The sequence below is a fragment of the Diabrotica undecimpunctata genome, chromosome 5, assembly GCF_040954645.1.
Source record: "Diabrotica undecimpunctata isolate CICGRU chromosome 5, icDiaUnde3, whole genome shotgun sequence".
Taxonomy (NCBI): Eukaryota; Metazoa; Arthropoda; class Insecta; order Coleoptera; family Chrysomelidae; genus Diabrotica; species Diabrotica undecimpunctata.
In genome coordinates this window covers 70,507,266-70,529,429 of record NC_092807.1, presented here as the reverse complement: position 1 = coordinate 70,529,429, position 22,164 = coordinate 70,507,266, and the positions used below count along the sequence as shown (strand labels likewise).

The following is a 22,164-nucleotide window of genomic DNA, read 5'->3' as shown; positions in this document are numbered from 1 at the left end:
GACCGTGCGCGTCAGACCGCGGTATTAAAAGTTTCATATATTGGTCAACAATTAACATAGAAACATTTACCACAGCTTAAAATGTTCATTTTGAGTTAATCTATAACTTTCATTAGCCAGATTTTCAAAAGGTGTAGCTAAATTTTGTTTAAATCCCCCATAAACAAATTAGTTCGCAACTTTTTAGTGAAATTTTTAGTGTTTCATTGTTATATTTTTTTTATTAATCAAGATAAAGTAGTTTTGCAAAGTTTTTTTTTTTAATCTGACTTAATTACCTTTTAGGGATATTGGTTATACTTGAAAAAGCCCCATCAAATGCCTATTTTTAATACGAAATTTATTATAACTCCAGTTATAACAATGGGAAGAAAGTTTACCAAACGCCATGTTAATTTTTTCAAAGGGAACAATTTTCATTTAAGTAAAATTAAATATCTCTAATAGTTTAAAAAATATAATCGTTCAAACGCGTTTTAGTTTAGACTTCAAAATGTTAAAGCTTTAAAAGAAAATTTATAATAGTTTTTATTTTACAGCGCAAGTAAATCACCATATGCTAACCTATTAATCGAGTATGTGGAAGCAGAACATGCTGGCACAGGACGATACGGTGGTCCTTCAGAGTGTTGGCCGTACATGAAAGATTGTCCCAAGTCGTTATTTTTACCCAAGCATAATCCGTATAAGTAAGGCATGTTTAATATAATATGCGATACAAAAACTTTCTGGCACAAATTTTAGTTTTAATATTTAAACAGATGTAAGGCTATTTTTTGTTGTTAGAATGAGTTTTCCAAATTATTGGCGTGGATTGGAATTAAAATTCTTTTGCCTTATAATTTAGTTCTTAAATTAAAAATAATCCTAGTACTAATCTGATACTTACAATTACAACAAAGCTAAATATTAACAAGCATTTTAAAACTGATATTTTAATATCTTAAACATATCGATATCTTTATTATCATGGTTTTTATATATGTAAACAATTTTAACTCTAAAATATTTCGTCAAATTATATACGTAACACCCCTGACGAAAGGTGGGACCGAGCGATACTCACGTAAGTCGAATTCGCGTAAGTCGGGGTATAATTTCGTATATGTATGTATTTAAATTATTTTTAATTTGGACCGAAATCTTAATAATAGTAATTTACAAAGAGCAAGTTATTTTGATGTATTATGATATAGTAACAAAGTAGTTTGACGACTCAAAGATTTTTTTCTCTGTTAAAATGTCATCATAGTAGACTAATAGTTTTTTTATTTCTTGTTTTGTAGAAGAAATACGCTTTTCGTTGTAGTAAATATATATTTCTAAAATTACTAATCCATTCTTAATTAAACTGAGTCCTATAGTCAAGATTCCAACTGTCATTTGATCCTCAGTTTAAACTAGATCCAAACAATCAAGCTCTTTAATGTCTTGCTTTTATTTATGCCTTTCTATGAGTTCATCAATTGTCGGCTCTTGGCTGACGGAATCCAACAGTTGTTGGACGTCACCACAATCCACTTATAAATTTATTTGCATATTCTTTAATATTATTTGCATAACTAACTTCATCAGGCTGTATTGTCAATTCCACCTTTATTGCCCGAGATTATAAAAACAGTTTTTTTCAGAGGCCTTATAATGTTTGTTTTGTGAAATTTCATACGAAATTTGTACAATAATTGTCACTGCATCTAAACACACGTGGATCTAGTTAAAGTCGTAGGAGAATGACCTGGTGCTTTGTCGATGATTACCATCACTTTAAATTAAATTTGTTCAGATTAACAATAATGTTTGCCTCCAGGTATGAAATTGTGACCAAACCAGTCCTCAAAAAGGGAAGCTGTTACCCAAGCTTTACGATTATACTTCCAAATCACAGGCAAGCCAGTGGTTTAGATTTATTTTTTTAGTACTCTTGAATTTTCTAAACTTCCTTCTAAAACAGATTTTATTTTAAAATCACCAGCTGCATTCGTGCCAACCATCACTATCAATCGATCTTTGATGGCCTTAAAACCTGGTAAGGTTTTCTCTTTACGTGCGATAAAAGTTCATTTAATCATCTTTTTCCAGAATGGACCAGTCTCATTTACATTGAATATCGTTTGGTTGGTGCAGTCACATTCATCCATCACAACTTTTAATTTCTCTATATAGCAAGACGCAGCCATTTCATTAGCACTAGCTGCGTTTCCGCCTTCTGCAATGCTATGCCAATAACAGTAACTAAATCAACCGTTACTAGCTTCAAACTCTTCACCTTTAGAGATCTCACCAATATCCTCTTTCACTCTCTCAAAAATCAGGTTAGTTTGGGATTACACTGTGTTCTGATCCATAAAACAATTTTGCACATTTAACTGATTATCACACCATGAGTTTAACATTATGTCCATCTTGATGATAATACCGTGACGTTTACAAACGATGGTTGAATTTAGAGACTGTGCACTTTTCACAGCTTCGAAAATTTTTTCTTTGTCCTTTTTAATTATTATGACCCTCGATTCCGACATATCAAACTTTATTGCTAATTCACAAAATTTAATTTTTGTATCAAAATGTGTTTACATTCCAAAGATAACGTTTTTCTTTTCTTATTTATAAAAGATAATCGGTTTTACTTCGTTTGGATGACCTTAGACCCCCAGACACTACGACGATGATTACTAATCAATGCATTACTGGTGCTGGGAATAGAGGACGGGTATATACCGTCGATGGTAACATGGCTTGGGTGGAAGTCGGCGTGGGGATTGGCGCGGAGATTGGCGCAAGGGTTGGTGCGAACATTTCTGATACTAGGATTTTAATTGACAAGTGGAGCGGACAGTATTTTCTTTATGCGAGATCTCCAAGTCGAAGGTAACCGTATGCCGATATCTCTTTTGTTGAGGCAATTTGGTCTTTTTTCAATTTCTATGGCTTCTTGGATAATTTTTAGTTTATAAAAGCTGATGCAGGCTATGGTTCTGGAGTTTTCAACTCCAGAGTCACAAAATCAATTTTGTGACCTGTATGAAGATGACGTTGACCTAGAGCTAAAATTAAGTCGAAATTGCGAACAGAAATAAAATTTTCATAAATCCTATTTTGGATTCTACGATTTGTTTGGCCTATATAAGATCGGGGGCAGTCTGCACAAGGAATTTCATAAATTCCGTGTTGTTCATTTGGAATGTTGTCTTTGATTAATCAGCAAAAAAGGATGAAAGTTTTTGTTGGGGGTTAAATATTGTCTTTATTCGTGATTTTAGAATTTTGTCGATTTTGTCAGTCACACCTTTGATGTAAGAAAAAAAAAATTGTATGATGAGGGTCTGAGTCTTTGGATTGAGATTGAGTGTGAGAGATTGATGTCTGTGGATGCTACCGTTTTGGATGAAGGCTTGTTTTAAACTAGAGAGCTCAGCGGATCTACTTGCATCATCGTAAAGGCGTATTGATCTGGGGACAAGCGTATTAATGACTGAATTAATTTGTGAAGGGGAATGATGAGAATTGGCATGTAAGTAACGATTGGTATGTGTGAGTTTTCGATGAACAGAGTGATTTAAACCTTGTGATTTGTTTTTCTTTATGATAACTTCAAAAACGGTAGGGATTCAGTCAATCAGTTTCTACTTCCATCGTGAACTGGATACTAGGATGTATACCATTCAATTGTGAATCGTGAATCTTCCATAAAAATAGTGGGGAGCCCATTATTTTTATGTAGAATTGATTTTAAAAGATGAAATAAGTGTTGGACATACAATGTCTAATGAGAGATAAGTGGTCTTGCTGGATACTGTATATACAGTTTTCAGAATGTTTAGAGTTTCGTTTATAGGTATGTTTGTAAAAAGTGAAACGATATCGAAACTTACTAGAATGTCTGACGGTGAGAATGGGTATTGTTTAAGAAGTTCAATGAAATGAAATGAATTTTTGACGAAGGATGAAGCATTTTCGGCGAGAAGTTGTAGAGTTTTTGCCAAGTACTTGGCGAATGGTCGTGTAGGGCAGTTGTATGCAGTGACAATGGGACGTAAAGGAATATAGGGTTTGTAAATTTTGGGTGGGCCATATATTCGAGGTGTTCTGAAAGACTTTTCACGAGGAATTAACGATTGTTTTATGTTGTAACGAATATTTTGCCTACCACATAGGGTATTATTATGAAGGATAAAAATTGGGGATAGAAATTACTGGGAGTGGAGATAGGGCAAACAAAATAATCGATACTTGTGCGAACGGCACTCAGGGTTTGTTTGGAGAGCTAGGGTCGTGGATAAGTGAATGGCAAGGGATAGGATTGGGGCAACTACAAAAAATGAAACAAAGGGGTACTAACACGGGGAAAAACACGGGGAAAAACACGGGGAGACACGGAACTAAACAGACAGAAGAAACCATAACAACACTCCGCTCTGCCACTAACAAATCGGCCTTAGCCATGGATAGAACGAAGTCGTATCATCATTTCCTCTTACCTGTAAAACAAAAGACAACACGAAAACACACGGACTAAATATGGAGTGTAAAATGCAAAACATTTTTGGGAATTAAAAAATTTTCATCACATTGCCTGGACTATTAAACTTTAAAGAAACAAAAAAATTTGACCTAATTTTTTTGTACGAAACTGGGTGGTCAAAACGTCTCAGCTGATTTAAAAAACTCAATAATTATCTACACACTTAAAAAAAAAAAGACGAAAAAAATATTTCATCATCGTAAACAAAATTCATTTCTCACATTTATGGGATGTTTACTTTAAACGAATTGGGAATAAACACAGACTGATATTATTAAAATTCAAAATACCGACAATAAGAAATTCACATTTAAGCAGTGAATGATTACATCATTCCAAATACGTATTATTTGGATCTCAAAAAATAGACAAAATATTTCAACGTAATTTTACAAAGACTGGGATAAATGAAAATGGAAATCGTAGCAGTTATCTTGGGGTAGACTTGATTTAACGAAAATTGGGTGAAAGCAAATACACAATTTAACTAAAAAAATTATTCAAAACAAACAGACTTAATTAACTACACATACAGGGGGAGACAAAACAACAGACTTAATAAACTGCTCATGCAGGGGAAGACAAAAATACTAATAATATTGAAAACTTGACTTTTGAGTGAGCTACACAAAATGACACAAAATAGACAATTCTTGTTCTGACTACTAAATGAGACTGCTCCTAGTCAAAACTAAACAGCATCTCCGATCACGAGTATTACACTTGTGGTCATTCAGATACAACAAAGGAAACACAAAAAACAATCTCTAGTTCTCGTTCACAAACAAAGTAGGACAGATGGGAACACAATCTCCAACTAACCCGTGGCATATAATACGCCGTCAAAGATGGTTAATTAGGAAACAAAAGGGACACAGGGGACTACTTCTCGTTCACAATCTCCTATTAACCCATGGCATAAAGAACTCCGTCAGGGATGGCTAATTAGGAAACAAAAGGTATAGAGGAAAACACAGCTGGAACAAACTCAAACAGCTTAAACAAAAGTCACTCTAAACAATACACACATTTCACACTCAAAATGACCTAACAAACAAAAAATTACAAAAACCGATTATTCTGTAAAATCTGTCAAATCAAAATAAATGCAACAATATCTGTATTAATTGTTACTGTTAATCACTTTTAAAATCATTTCAATATCAAAACATCATTTAAAATTCATATTTAAATATTCAATCTCAAATATTTGCTTTAATTTCCAATACACATAAAATCTACAATATAAACATTTCTACAGTACATGAAATAAAAAAAAACAATACATATGTTAATATACAACACATACTGTTTGTGAGACACTAGGGGATTATTCAAAAAAGGGGGTTTCATTTAAAAGGAAGAAACTATATGGCTTGGGGAAAAGGGATCTGTCTTACTTTAGTAAGACAACTTGTAGGAGTATTCAGAATCTAAAACATCACCCACGTTGGGGGCCATTTTGTACCGAAGATACAAATGACGCAAATCTAAAACATGACAGCCACGTTGGGCGCTATTTTGTAACGAATATTTTGCCGAATACATAGGGTATTACGATGACGTCCTTAAGAGAGCCAGCGTGGAAAAAGAACTCTTTAAATTAATTAAAAAACGCAAGATTGGTTACCTTGGGCACATATTGAGAGGAGCAAAATATGAAATACCACAGTTAATCCTACAAGGGAAGATCGAAGGTAGGAGAGGAGCCGGCCGCAAACAATTATCCTGGTTAAGGAATATTAAAGAATGGACAGGAATACACAATACAGGCGAGCTGTGTCACGCCGCCAAGAACAAGATTCTAGTAATGAGATAGTCGCCTACGCACTTTGGTGTATGGCATGTTAAGAAGAAGATAGGGTATTATTATGAGGGTTGAAAATTGGGGACAGAAATTACTGGGGGTGGAGATAGGACAAGCAAAATAAGCGATACTTGTGCTAACGGCACTCAGAGTTTGTTTAGAGAGCTAGGGTCGTGGATAAGTGAATGGCAAGGGGTCGGATTGGGGCAACTACAAAAAATGAAACAAAGGGGTACTAACGTGAATCTCTTGGGACAAACAAAACAAAAGGAAACAGCAAATACCTCTAGCAATTTAAAAAGGACGCCGCTTCGAGGTGCCAAATTATAACCATTACAACAGCTAGTTGTAACTATTGAAATAACTATTAAACATAAAAAATATATCTTTTCAAATGAAACTAAAAAAGGGATTAGAGAGTTAGTCAAGATAAACAAACAAAATGGTTTACAAAAAATTAAACATTTATTGTGTCCACAAACATTTACAAAAATAAATGGCACAAATTACTAGATTAATAGTTACAGAGTACAAAACTAATAAACAAAACTTACATGTCATCCGTTTACAAAATCTAGGAGTTGGAGATATTACATAAACTTACAAAAAAATTGTTATTGCAATAGAGGTAAACCTTTTTTTTAACAAAACAAATCAATATCGAAAATAATAAAGCGAGCTGTCTTATGTTAACATTAAATTTAAAACAACAATTAAAATAACAGCTAACCATACCCTAAAATTTACAATGTTAAATATTACAATTTTTAAATTTTAATGAAAGCATGTATTATTTTAAAAAAATGTCTGTTTTTACTTGAAACAAAAAGTTACCTGCATTTTTCACTAAAACACTTTGAATTTTCTGTAACTGGACGTCACTGGTGGTTCTGGAGTAGAACTGGGCTTCACTCTCTGTGTAACGAACACACGAACAAATTCATCTCCAAACTGCCAAAAAGCCTGGGATGACAACCAGGGAGAAACAAAACGAGAATGGAAACAACGATTCTTCCAATCCTCACTTAAAACTTTAACTGAACCGTTAACTGCCACAATACATTACATATTTTTCATGAAAAGATACGAACAACGAGGAACATTTCAAATTTGATGTAAAATTTGGATCGACACCTAGGCCGACTGTCTCTTACAGCAACTAAAGTGAGAATGCAGTAATTCTTAAAAATAATTCGCTTCCCAACTTAGTATAAACAAAATATATATCCGGAATATTTATTTGAAACACAAAATATCCTAAAAGTGGTTTTCGAACAAAAGAATGCCGAGATAATACGCATCTGTGAAATGTAAACTAACTTTTAAAACGTGTTTATATCAACTTGGCGACACAAAAAGGATCGATATATATTTCGGGTATTTTAACTTTTAAGATAGGATACTGAAATATACTGAAATTACTCTTCGGTATTTTAATATATATACGAGGGGATTTAAATTTATACAAAGGAAAATGCAAATGCTACAATGTCAAATGAAAGAAGAGGTGTTATTGATAATGGCTTTTGTTGTTTTCTCCAGATAGGTTGTTGGATTATTAGAAATTGGTCTATAGTCTAAAGTATTAATGAGATTTGAAAGTTTATTAATTAACTAGACAAGACATCGCTAGAGTTCTTAAAGACTCAAAGCCCCCTACTCCAAATATTAGCCAATCCGAGCAAAAAGCCGTGAAAGAAATTAAGTCAAATCCAAATCTAGTCATTCTTCCCGCCGCGCGCCGATAAAGGCAATGCCACTGTCATCCTAAACACTTTTTCTTATATCAAATAACTCTCAAATCTCATAAATACTCCAGACTATTTACCAATTCCTAATAATCCCACAAAAACGTATCTCAAGAAAACAACAAAAGCCATTATCAATAAAACCTCTCTTCCAACGATAAAATCATTATCAATAAAATCTCTAATTCATCGTAAAAAGTCTTCCAGAACACCTCGAATATAGTGTTTGGTGTAAAACTTAGAGATCGCTGGTTAAATGAAATTAGAAATAATAATGGAAGAAAAATGCAATATTTTGCCTGTAAATAAATTAGCGAAAATAGCAAATTTTAATTGTAAATAAATTACGAGAATTAAATGTCTTTAACTCATTACTGTTATCTGTACAAAGAATATGGACTTACCTGTTGAAATATTGATATATTAATCGTTGTAGTCAGTGGAATAGAGTTGTAGCGTTGACCGTCGCGACGCCATCCGAGGCAAAAAGACATCCCGACAAACTCAAGATGTGCTTACTGTACGCTGTCTCGGTAGGAAGTGTCTATTTCTTCGTATAAAATAGTCTGAAATTCACTGGCCATATTTCTAGGTGGTCCGTAGGGTAAGAGAGTCAAGTGCACACACCAATAAATCACTCTATCGTATTGCCATTTTGAATGGCAATAATTTTAACTAAATGGTTACAGAAATATGATACTTTGCAGCAGTTTTTGTGTTTTCGACGTATTTCCAAAATAACAAAGAAAGTCGAATCTTTGAACTTAAAAACAGACATGTGTTTAAACCAGTTTAACAATGAGATTTTACGAAATAACAGAACACAATATATTTTAAAGCAAATAACTAGTCAGAAGAGACCATTAATTAATACCATATTATAGTACAGTACAAAAAATATTAAATGTAAAATATGAAAATAAATACTACATACATCCTCAAACATTCTCCCGCCCCAAAAACGAACTTTTTTAAGAACAGCTGGAAGTATAAGTGTAAAGAATAGACATGAAAAGAGGGATATACTAATAAAGAACTAAGTAAGAATAAAATAGGGATTAACAAACAAACGGCGCATCGGCATTATTTAAAAAAAAATAACGTCAAATCAGCAGAATTTTTCGACCTACTAAAATCAGAAAACTGTGTCAAACAGAATATTGTCCGCCTTTTTTCTTATAAGAATTACGTGGGGTGCGAAAAACAAGAAGAACAACAGCGTCGAAATCTCGGCGTAGTGTCTCATTTCAGAAGAAAGTCTTCGACGACGGCTGCGGAGTAATGATATTTCGATGAGCTCCAGGTAGGAAAATGGCAGTTTGGTGAAAATTGTAACAATTGTGCCGGTGATAAAACACGAAAACACAATCAGAGAGGTCTTGATTAGAAGGCATATAATAGTGTGTTATCAGTTCTTGCATGTGTTTAATATCATTGGCAATTTCTGGGTAGATAATATAGCTCAAGGGAGCGCAATCGCCGAGTCAGATCTATCATCGGAAAAAAAACCCTTTGGCAGATGTGACTAGATCAGCCAGCAATATGGCTGCCAAGAACTCCAATCTTGTCAAATCGAAACGAGCATGAAAACTAAACGAGACTCGTTGACAAAAGTGACTAGATCAGTCAGCAATATAGCTGCCAAGAGCTCCGATCTTGCGATTAATTATTGTCTTGTATAGAAATAACACAAGACATGTTACACATACAAGTATAGAGGTCAGTTGTATCTGTTCAGATGTTTCATCATCATAGAATACATTGAAGTACCACAACGGTTGCAGAAGACGTTTGACTGACACAAAAAAAGACATGGAAAAATAAAAACAAGAGGATAGAAAAAAAAATACGACTGATTTACGAACGAATAGCCCAAGTTGTACAAAGTTTGTCAAAGAAACGAGAAGAATAAGAAAAGAAGTCAGTCATAGGATTCCATTTTCGGCCTAGCGCCGTAACAATGGAAGGTTCCTCTTTGTCAACGAACAACATGTCAAAATGTCTTAGCCAAAGCTTTGAAACTAAACAAAGATGATTGCAGACGTTGTTGATTTATCTAGCGATAAACCATCGAGCATTAAAAGCTAAGCGAGTGCTCACTGCAGAAGGTGGGTAGATAAAAATGTTGCTCTCTCTCTTATTTTTCGCCACTCTTCACGGTTCTGTGCTTCTTGTTGCCATTTCTTGGATATTCGTCTAATGTCGTCCATCCAGCGTGTTGGTGGTCGTCCTCTGCTGCGTTTATCTTCTCGTGGGCGCCAGTCAATTAGTTTTCTGGTCCATCTTGTGTCTTTCAGTCTCGCTATGTGACCTGTCCAATTCTATTTCAGCTTGGCTATACGTTCGACGACATCACTGATACCTGTTCTTTTCCTTAAGTCTTGATGCCTTATTTTGTCTTTTTTTTTGTCACGCCGAGAATTGATCTTTCCCTGCGCCTTTGTGCTACTCGCATTTTTAGTGCTGTTGTTTTTGTGAACGTGAAAGTTTCTGCTCCGTATGTCATAATAGGAAAAACGCATTGGTCAAATGTCTTCCTCTTCATAGCTATCGGGATGTTGCTCTTAAAGATGTCTCTTAGTGAACCATACGCCGCCCAAGCAAGTGTTATTCGTCGTTGAAATTCGCAGGTCTGGTTGTCCTTGCCTATTCTGATTTCATGACCAAGATATATGTACTTTTCTGTCAATTCTACCACTTGGTTTTGGATGATTAGGTGTTCGCTGAGAACTAAATTTGTCATAAATTTGGTGTTCACGCCTCTATCTAATTCAAGTTTATTGTATGCATTTTTACAATCCGGCAACATAGTGGCGTAGGGAGATATATTGTGCCATATGTGAAGATAAGGCGAGTCCCTTAAGGCACCCCAAAGAAGACAGCACTCAAATACGAGACGAGATCGGTGACACAGCATTCAGAGCGAGCGGACATAATACTTAATAAGCGTTTATATATTCATGTATTGTGTAATTCAAAATAAAATCAGTTTTGTTTTCGCACGGAGTTTGATTATTAACCAGCGGCACAAGCGAAGTGCATATCAAGCAAATCCATGGTCTATTCGAGCCGAATCATCAAATTTTTGTGTTGAAACAGTGTAAATTCACCGAATTCCGAACTCATATTTGTGTCATCAAATTAGCGGGCGAAATAGTGCATTCATAGTGGCCCGAGCGCGTTATAGACTGTCGAACGTTGTTCTTAAGACAGTTACATAATTGGACAACTGTGGGTTTAAAATCTGTGAATACGAGTTGAGGCAGATCCTTAGCGCCAGGAGGCTAGAGCTGTTAGAATAAACATACAAATATTTTGGTGAGCATATCCATTTCACATTTCCCTTTTATTTATCAGTCTTTGTACCTTTATTCTGCACATGTGATAATTCTGAGAACGTTAGGGTCGAATATCAAGCGATTTATAATCTGTTTCTGTTTACTGTTTAATTCATTATAAAATTATGGAGAATTTAAAGCGAAAAAGGGGCGGTTTTAAATGCAAACTCACAATATTTTCGAAATTTATATTAGCGTTAAATGATAAAATAACTAAGGGTGAAACGATTTCAGATTTAGAAGTATTACAGGCTATTGAAATGGTAAATAATATAGAACATTTACAGGGCGAATTCGATGACGTTCAGGGGCAAATAGAAAATACGGTTCAATTTGAATTATTAGAGGATGAATATACGGAGCGCGAAGAATTCTATAACAAATATTATTCACAATTAGCGGTAGCGCGAAAAATCATTCGCGATAATCAACAAGTAGCTTGTATAGAAAGCGATAAAGCAAGTGAGCGCTCTAAGAATTCATATACAGGGCATTGTATTGAGCTTAAACCTATCGAGTTACCAAAATTTGATGGTAATTATAATAATTGGTTAGATTTTGCAGATCTTTTTGAATCTTTAGTTAACAGAAATGAGTACTTAGACAATATAAGGCGTTTTCATTATTTACGAAGTTCATTACAGGGCGGTGCGGCGCAGGTCATACGAACATTAGAGTTTACCGCCGAAAACTATGCAGTTGCGTGGAAATTAATTAGGGAAAGGTACGATAATAAGAGATTATTAATTTCCAATCATGTTAATGCCTTATTTAATATAGAGCCAATACATAAAGAGTCATCTAATAAATTGCGGCAATTAGTTGACATTTTTTCGAAACATTTATACGCGTTAAAGCAGCTAGGGCTACCTACTGATTCGTGGGACATACTCCTTATTCATATTATTTCTTGTAAGTTCGATACATCGACTTTACGCGCATGGGAGAATAGCAAAACACATAATGAAATTCCTAGTTTTGATGATTTTAAAACGTTTTTAAAATCAAGGGCGGACCTCTTAGAATCTCTTGAGGTAAATCAAGCTGAAAAACAAAATACACGGAATATTTCTCAGGCGGGCGCATATTCACGGAATACGAAATATTCACATAACATTCGCGGTCTATATTCATCACAGGGAACTTTAAATAAATCGGATAATACACAGTGTTGTCCTATTTGCAAAAGGGAACACACCATTTATCAATGCGGCGAATTTTCAAAACTTTCATCTAGGGACAGGTTTGATAAAGTAAGACAGGTCAATCTTTGCACGAATTGTCTTAAACCTGGACATTTCTATAAGCGGTGTAGACAATCAACATGCAAGAAATGCGCGTCAAAACACCATACGTTATTGCATCCAGATAGATCAAGCGAACAGAACGCAGCTTTAGTTCATCAACCGGTAGAAAACGCGAGCGATATACGATCTGCAGATAATATACAAGGTAGTTTAAACACTACCAATTTGACAGTTTCGGCAGTTAGCGCTGCAGATCAAACTATACTGTCCACAGTATTAGTTAATATTTTTGACGGCCAAGGTAAGGCATACATAGTGCGAGCTTTGTTAGATTGCGGTTCACAAAGCTCATTCATAACCGAAAATTTATGCGATAAACTTAGATTAAAAACGACAAGCGCGAACATATCAGTCATGGGCATAAATAATACTGCATCTCCCGTTCGATTCAAATGCGAAATAAATATACAGTCGCGTAGCGATATAACTTTTCATAAAACTTTAAATTGTTTCGTAATACCAGAAATTACGGGGTGCGTGCCGGCATCTGAAATAAACATTAACGATTTGCAGATACCTAAACATTTAAAATTAGCGGATAATTATTTTCATAAACCACAAAAGGTCGAATTGTTGATAGGAAGTGATCTATTTTGGCAAATACTGGGCGCAAACAGAATTAGTTTAGGTAAAAATAAACCATTCATGCAAGAAACAATGTTTGGCTGGATCATAGCAGGGCCGTATATCAGCCAAAACAAAGCATCAGAAAAGCGAATAACTAAGTGTAATTTCACAAACACAATCGAAGTTACAGAACAGCTAAGTAAGTTCTGGGAACTTGAAGAAGTTTTCAATGGAAAACCTGCACTCTCGGGCGAAGAAATTGCATGCGAAAAACATTTCGAAGATACGGTGAAACGCGACGCGACAGGCAAATTCATAGTATCATTGCCATTTAAGGAACCGATAAGTTCACTCGGTGATTCATTTCGTCAAGCAAAAAATAGATTTTTAAATCTCGAGCGTAAGTTGAATAAAGATGCCAATCTTAAAACTCTTTATAGCGAATTCATCCAGGAATATAAAGAATTAGGACATATGAAAGGTTTATGCAGAATTACGGAAGCGGCAACAGACTTTAGGGTAAATACTACATTTTATTTTATGCCACATCATCCAGTTTTAAAAGAAAATTCTTTGACGACACGTTTGCGCGTTGTGTTCGATTGTAGTGCGCCAACTACAAACGGCATTTCATTAAATAGTATTCAAATGGCCGGACCAACCTTACAAAATGATTTACTCTCCATTTTATTGCGTTTTAGAACACACTTATATGTAGTTAGTGCGGATATAGAAAAAATGTACCGTCAGGTATTGGTTGCAGATGATCAAAAATCCTTACAATGTATCTTATGGCGAAATAATCCGGAAGAACCGATTGAAATATTTCAGTTACAAACAGTTACATACGGTATGAAATGCTCTTCTTACTTAGCGATTAAATGTCTAATGACATTGGCAGAGGAGCAAGAAGCTAAAAATCCTAACATTGCTAGCATTATTAAATCCGATTTTTATGTGGACGACCTTTTGACAGGTTTTGATTCAAAACAGTGTGTGTGTGTGTGTTTTGTTTTATGGCACTGGAACTAAGCCAATTAGCCAGAACAAATGTGTGAAAGTTATAAGGAAAAGATTCAAAACAGAAAGCGCGCGAAGCATGTAAACAACCTTTTGAGGTCCTCAAAGGCGGAGGATTTACATTGCGTAAATTCTATTCAAATGATCCTGAAATATTGAGAGATATACCGGATAATTCAACTACGGGTTCCGTTATTCAATTCGGTGAAAACGAGAAGGCGAAAACTTTGGGATTATTGTACTCACCGCAATCAGATACTATGTTTTATAGCATAAGTTCATCTCTAGGCCATATAATCACAAAGCGAACTTTATTATCGGACATAGCTCAAATTTTTGATCCCTTGGGTCTATTAAGTGCGTGTACCATCATAGCGAAAATTATGTTACAACAACTATGGCTCGAGCGTCTTTCATGGGATGATCCCATACCGGAGCATTTAGCAAATAATTATTTACAGTTTAGGAATAAATTAGGAAGCTTAAACAATTTAAAAATACCTCGGCATGTTATATGTTTTAGTAAAGTCAAACTAGAACTTCATGGATTTTGCGACTCCTCAGAAAAGGCGTACGGTGCTTGCATATTCATTAAATCTACCGATTCGTTAGGCAGGTCGTATTCATTCTTATTATGTGCAAAAAGCAAGGTTGCGCCCTTAAAGCCAGTTACCTTGCCGCGTTTAGAGCTCTGTGGAGCAGTAATTTTATCGCGTTTGACCAATAAGGTCAAAAATTCATTAAATGTGCAATTCGATACGTGTTACCTCTGGACAGATTCATCGATAGTACTTAGTTGGTTGAAAACAGCAGCCAATGCATTGAAGACGTTTATTAGTAACCGCGTAGCAGAGATCCAGGAAACCACTTCGTTTGCGCAGTGGCGTCATGTGCCAGGCAAGGATAATCCTGCAGATCTAGTGTCCAGAGGCGTGGAACCAGATAAAATAATGGAGTGCAACTTATGGTGGCATGGACCGGAGTGGATCGTGCAAGATTCAGATAAATGGCCAAATTTACAAGTTGTCCCTACTGAAACAAGCGAAACAAGGAAAAACATAAAGGTTTTTACGAATAAACTTGATGAAACACAGAATACGGAAGTATTTTCATTTGAGCGCTTCTCTAATATTTTACGTTTAAAAAGAACCGCTGCATATGTGTTCAGATTCATTCGCATGTGTAAAAATAAGGAAAGAACTTCTGAACCCCTTTCTTTGGATGAAATACATTCTGCATTTAATCGTATTCTAAAACTGTGTTAATCACAGTCATTTTCTAATGAAATAAAGCATTTGAACCAAAAGGGATCTTTAGATAAAAACAGCAAACTCATCAATTTATCTCCATTTCTTGATAATCAGGGCATCATGAGAGTAGGCGGGCGTTTAAAGCATTCCGAGTTTACGTATGACAAAAAACATCCCATCATTTTAGCGGCAGATCATATAGTTACGTCGTTAATATTTAATCATTTTCACAAGGATCTTATGCATGCTGGTCCTCAGCTTTTACTTGCAACTATAAGAGAAACTTTCTGGCCGTTATCAGGAAGAAATTTAGCGCGACGTACCGTACACAAATGTGTAAAATGTTTTAGATTAAAATCTAAATCCATTCAGCCAATAATGGGTGACCTACCTGCCCAGCGTCTCGCAGGTGGCCCACCATTTATTGTAACAGGTGTAGATTATGCGGGCCCTTTCTTAATTCGCGATAGAAAGGGTCGAGGTTGTAAACTAATAAAGAGTTACATGTGTCTTTTATTTGTTTTTGTACGAAGGCCATACATTTAGAATTAGTTACAGAACTGTCTAAGGAATCATTTCTGTTGGCCTTTAAAAGATTTATTGCGCGAAGAGGCAAGCCTCAAAAGATGGTCTCCGACAATGGAACCAATTTTATAGCAGCTAGTTCGGAGTTAAAATTGGTAAGCAAATTTTTTAGAGCAGCACACTCCCGCGATAAGAGAATCCTTGCTAAAGAATAATATTTCGTGGTCCTTCATACCTCCCTATTCTCCACATTTTGGCGGACTGTGGGAAAGCGGAGTAAAAACAGTTAAGCATCATTTGCATAGGGTTTTGGGAAACGCGCACTTAACGTTCGAGGAATTTTATTCGTTGCTTGTGCAGATTGAAGCTATAATAAATTCCCGACCCATTCATCCTTTATCCTGTGATCCAAATGATCTCTCCCCATTAACTCCTGCACATTTTCTCAACGGAAGACCACTTATTACCAATCCAGATCCAGATTTGCGTCATGTTCCAGTTAATCGGCTCTCAAAATTCCAGCATATTCAGCAGCTTTCTCAGCATATATGGGAACGATGGAACAAAGAATACATCTCCGAACTACAAAAACGCACGAAATGGACTACTACTAACGGTGAAGTTGCGGAAAACACGTTAGTGCTCATAAAAGAGGACAATTTACCTCCATTAAGGTGGAAGTTAGGTCGCGTGATCGAACTTTTACGCGGCAGTGATGGTGTAGCCAGAGTTTTTAGGATAAAGACAGACAATGGTATCATAACTCGTTCTTTTTCCAAGGTGTGTCCGCTACCCGTTTCGGACTAAGTGTAGTTTAAACATTTGAACATTTAGCGTTAGCAGACGATTTTGTTGGCAGTGTTTGCCAAGGCGGGGGCCATGTTCACGCCTCTATCTAATTCAAGTTTATTGTATGCATTTTTACAATCCGGCAACATAGTGGCGTAGGGAGATATATTGTGCCATATGTGAAGATAAGGCGAGTCCCTTAAGGCACCCCAAAGAAGACAGCACTCAAATACGAGACGAGATCGGTGACACAGCATTCAGAGCGAGCGGACATAATACTTAATAAGCGTTTATATATTCATGTATTGTGTAATTCAAAATAAAATCAGTTTTGTTTTCGCACGGAGTTTGATTATTAACCAGCGGCACAAGCGAAGTGCATATCAAGCAAATCCATTTGGTCTTACTGATGTTCATTTTTAGACCTATTGTTGAAGATACGTTTTCTAATTCTTGTACCATTTGTTGTGCTTCACCCAGATCTTCGGTAATAAGTACTATGTCGTCGGCAAAACTCAGATGATTGAGCATTTCTCCATCTATTTTTATTCCTCTATTTTCCCACTCTACCATTTTAAAGGCATATTCTAGGACCGTTATAAATAATTTAGGTGAGAGAGTGTCGCCCTGTCTCACACCTCGCTTGATATGAATTTCTCTGGTGGTATCATGTAGTTTTACACGCATTGTGGCTATTACACGCAATTTGTCGATACGTTTGCTTTATATCGCAAATGAAACAAAAACGAAAATATTGAAAATTAAGTAAAGAACGAGATGCCCTTTTAGGACCAGTATAAAAAGCGTCAATTACCGACACACTTCGAACGTCATATAGATCGACGTCAAAGCTAGTATGAATTTTGGAGATAAGAAGCGAAATAAAAATTTGTTTTTTAAAAACAACGTGAGAGTAATAAGAAATAGTCGATTTAAAAGCGAATTAAAAATTTGTTTTATGAAAACTGACGAAACCAGAGGTAACGGATATTTAATCGAAATATTGAAATAAGACAACGATGATCGAGAGTGAGTAGAAGAAGACAATGTAAGAGAGCGATGATGAAGAGTAAGTAGCAGAAGCCATCCGGGGCATAAAAGACGAAACGTCCCGATAGACTTAAGCTGATTACTGTACGCTGTCTTGGTACCAAGTGTTTTTGCATTTGTAAGGATAATAAATCTGCACCTACAACTTCCAAGCGGTTCAAACAATTTTAATTAAATGGTCACAGCAATATGATACTCTATGTTTTCTATAGTGTGAAAGGAAGTGACCCAATATAAAAAAGAAAGTCGAATCTTTGAACTTAAATACATTTAGTCTGTTTTTAAGTTCAAAGATTCGACTTTCTTTGATATGTTGGGTCATTTCCTTTCAAACCATAGAAAACGTTATAGAGTATCATATTGCCGTGACCATTTATTTAAAATTATTGCCATTCAAAATCGCCCTACCATAGAGTTGATTTATTGGATGCACTTGCCCCACGAACCATTGACCACCCCTTAGAAGTTGTAGGTGCAGATTTTTTATTCTTATAAATGCGAAACACTTCGTATCGAGACAGCGTGAGGAATCAGCTTGAGTCTATCGGGACGTCCCATCTTTTGTGCCTCCGATGGCATCGCGACGCGACAGTCGACACTACAAATCTACTCCACTGGCTACGATTAATATATCAATATTATAAAAGGTAAGTTTACTCTTTGTACAGATAACAGTAATGAGTAAAGCCAGGTAATTCTCGTAATTTATTCACAATTAATAGTTGCTATTTTTCGCTAATTTATTTACAGACAAATATTGCATTTTTTCTTCCATTATTATTTCTAATTTCATTTAACCAGCGACCTCTAAGTTTTACACAAAACATTTGAAGGGTCAAATGTCGGAAATTATCTCATCTTTGGAAGTGTGTCTTTTTCTCATCTTTCAAGATAATTTTTGTAGGGATATATTTATTTATAACATACGGTCTCATGGTCTTATTACGGTTTCAAGATCATATGACCTAAATATACCTTGTACCGCACTGCTAATTGGGAATTGTTGTTTTTGTAACGCGATAAGAGGTCCGGATATACAGGACACCAGTGACCCATGCAGCACTGATAAAAATTCGACAGAAATCTGCATGTCTATAAAAAATATAGTTTATTTGTTTTGCGTATTAATTTAGTTTAGGTCGAACAAGAGTTGCAGTAAAAGATTTTTCCAAGTATAAAATGTCCCGTGGAAGAAAATTAGTAGAAATAGCACAAGCTATGCTTAAATTAAGTGTTGGATAAACCGGGTATTACCAAATGGTCAGAAATAAGTGAAACTGATGAAAACATATTTCCATGCTTTGTAAAAGAGAACCAGTTTATATAGCCCAGTCTGGTTATGCAAAAATCATCGATTTCAGGTCAAAATTTTTCGCAGATATCTGAAGCTTTTAAGACATAGATGACGAATAGATAAAAAAGTACTCGTATTTTTGCTTTGCGTTTTTTTTTTTTAAACAATAATTTATGGTCTGAATTTGATTTTTTCTATAAGTTTTTTCCCTTATATTTTACATAAACAATATTTATATTATTTTTTTATATCAAGAATATCTTTATTTTCCCGTTTTTTTTTTTAATTAAAATTAATAAATAATTTACTGAGATATTTGCAAAAAAGCAGTTTTTTTGCACTAATTTATAAATTTTATTAATTTTTTTTATTAACAAAATAAAATGTTATTAATACATTTGAACATAGAGGAATTATCGTCTTTTAAATTTGTGCGAAATTTCTCCCCGATCGGTCAAATAGTTTAAAAATTATTTAATTTATTTATCCCTGAGGCTAACTATTTAAACTATTGAATTTGCTCTATTAATAATGCTAGACATATTTAGCAAATTTCATAGGATTCTTTAAGACTTAAACTATCTCAGAAAATAAATGCATATTGCGTTTTTATCGAAATTGTTTACAAAATAAACGTTTGAAAAAGGGGTATGTTTTTTACTTATAAACAATTGTAATAACTTCTATCTTTTTCATGCTACAGACTTGTATGAACAACCATTGGATAGCTGGTAAAAAAACTCACATTTAATAAAAACCTTCTATGACCAATAGGAACGAAGTTAGGGACTATTTTTTTAAAAATATTTTTTTTTAATGGCATAGACATTAGTCATTTAGCCAGTTGCAATAGATTCTCCAATCAGACAAATACACAACTCTATCCCTAATAGAAAACTAACGGATAATTAATAGAAGAATATACGACAAGGAAACTTACAGGGTCACTTGCTTCTCGTCTAGGGGCCCATGCAGACATTCTTAGTAGACAAACAAAACTGGACCACGGATAAGGTGTTATAACATTTAGGGTAAACAAAGGATACAAATCTAAATTTCCACACGATCATGAAAAATTCCATTCTCGCGTACAAATTCTATAGAACCGTGCATGTGTCTGACAAGAAATCTATAATGATATTATATTTGTTGTGAGCCTGTAGCCAGTAGCGACTGGATATTGAATGGTGCATACATATTAAATTCAATTAATTTTTTGTAGAGAGAGTTTGAATGCTGTTGAAACTTAGGACATTCAAAAAAGATGTGATCAAGATCACCCAGTTTTCCGCAATGTTTGCAATTATCATCTTCAATCACATTTATTTTATATAAATGACTTGGATAACACGCATGTCCAAAGCGTAGTCTATTTATGGTAGTTATATATTTACGTAGAGATTTAAAATTCTTAAACCAAGTAGTTTCTGGAATAACTGGTTGTAAAGTGGTGTATCTCGTTTGGTTTGTAAAGCAGTAAAGATTCCATTGATCTTTTCATGTCGATAGCTGGTTTTTTTTTTTAAATCGTAATGGCATCTGATACACATAAAGAATATGACAATAAAGTGCCTGATATTATACTGGTTTTAGCTAAGTAATCTACATATTCATTATCTTTGAGTCCAATATGTGCCTTAACCCAAGTAAATTTTATATTAAAGCCAGAGTCTGCTAAGTGCTTTAATTGATCCTTTATTAAAAAAATATAAGGATTACTAAATGTTTTGGGCAAACAAGTGTTTTTTATGTTCTGTAAAACTGAAAGACAATCTGAAAGAATTAACGATTTTTTAATATAAGAGTTTTTAACATATTTTAAAGCGTCGAGTATGGCCAATGATTCAGCCGAGAAAATCGAAACTCATTGGAAAGTTTGTACTTAAATTCAGAACCTCCTGAGGGTAGAAAATAGGCACAGCCAGTTCCTTCTATTGATTTAGATGCGTCCGTGTATATAACTGTGCCATCACTATAACAGTTCAAAACAGATCTCAGAATATTGTTGCTCAATTTGATGTTGTCACTATATGTGGGTATTATAACTTCAGTTTTATGGAAGAAAGCAAAGAAGTCTAAATTTTTGTCCACTTTGGCCAAATTCTTTGAAAAAAATAGAATTGTTCTGTAAAGCAGTGCACAAAGGTGGAGATGGCTTTTTAATGCAATATTTGTGAGTGAGGTCTGATTCGTTAAGTTGACATATAATGGAAAATAATTTGGGATTTTTTGAGTGGGCTTTGAGTACCCATTTTTCGCTTAATAAATGTCTTCTAATTTTAAGAGGAGGTTCATAAGCTTCAACATGTAGTGGTTGTATAGGAGTAGATCTCATAGCACCTAAACAGACCCTTAAGGCAGAATTTTGAAAAATGTCAATTTTTCTTAGAAGATTTCTAGACGCGGAACCATAAAGAGTAGCACCATAATCTGTAATGGATCGTATATAAGCTCTGTAAAACAATAAGGATGTTTCAACATCGCAACCCCATCACACTTTAGAAAATTACTACCTTTGTTGCATCTATCCAGCATATATTGTATGTGTTGTTTCCAAGTCAATTTTTTATCCAGTATAAGGTCCAGGTATTTGACATGGTTTTTAAATTGATTAAAAGATTGATTATCAAGAAGTATATTTTGATTTAGGGAAAGGTTGTGTCTTCTAAAGACAGATACTGCTGATTTGGCAATTGATAAATTTTAGCCGTTCTCTAAGTACCATGGGAAAAGAGAACTCCATACTCTTCTTAGGTTTTGCATACCGTTTTCATATTTCTTACTTTCTGTATAGACACAAAAGTCATCTGCATATTGTATTATTTTAAATGGAATGTTGTTTATTTGCATATTATGTATGTCAAAGGTGTACATATTAAATAAAATTGGCGATAATACCGAACCTTGTGGTATGCCGTGATAGTTGTGTCGAGGTCCTATTAGT

At 34.8% G+C, this 22,164-nt stretch overlaps 1 protein-coding gene across 3 annotated transcripts in view; it reads left to right on the top strand.

The window, feature by feature from the left end:
* The window catches only part of LOC140441382 (uncharacterized), a 670,394-nt gene that overhangs the window by 542,779 nt on the left and 105,451 nt on the right, over nucleotides 1-22,164 (top strand). For 2 of the 3 annotated variants that reach the window (XM_072532089.1, XM_072532090.1), the window contains exon 5: nucleotides 540-689. The exons of the other annotated variant lie outside the window; for it this stretch is intronic. In XM_072532089.1, the coding sequence (XP_072388190.1) occupies nucleotides 540-689 (150 nt within the window). The remainder of the gene's footprint in view (nucleotides 1-539; nucleotides 690-22,164) is intronic. 3 annotated transcript variants of the gene reach the window in all.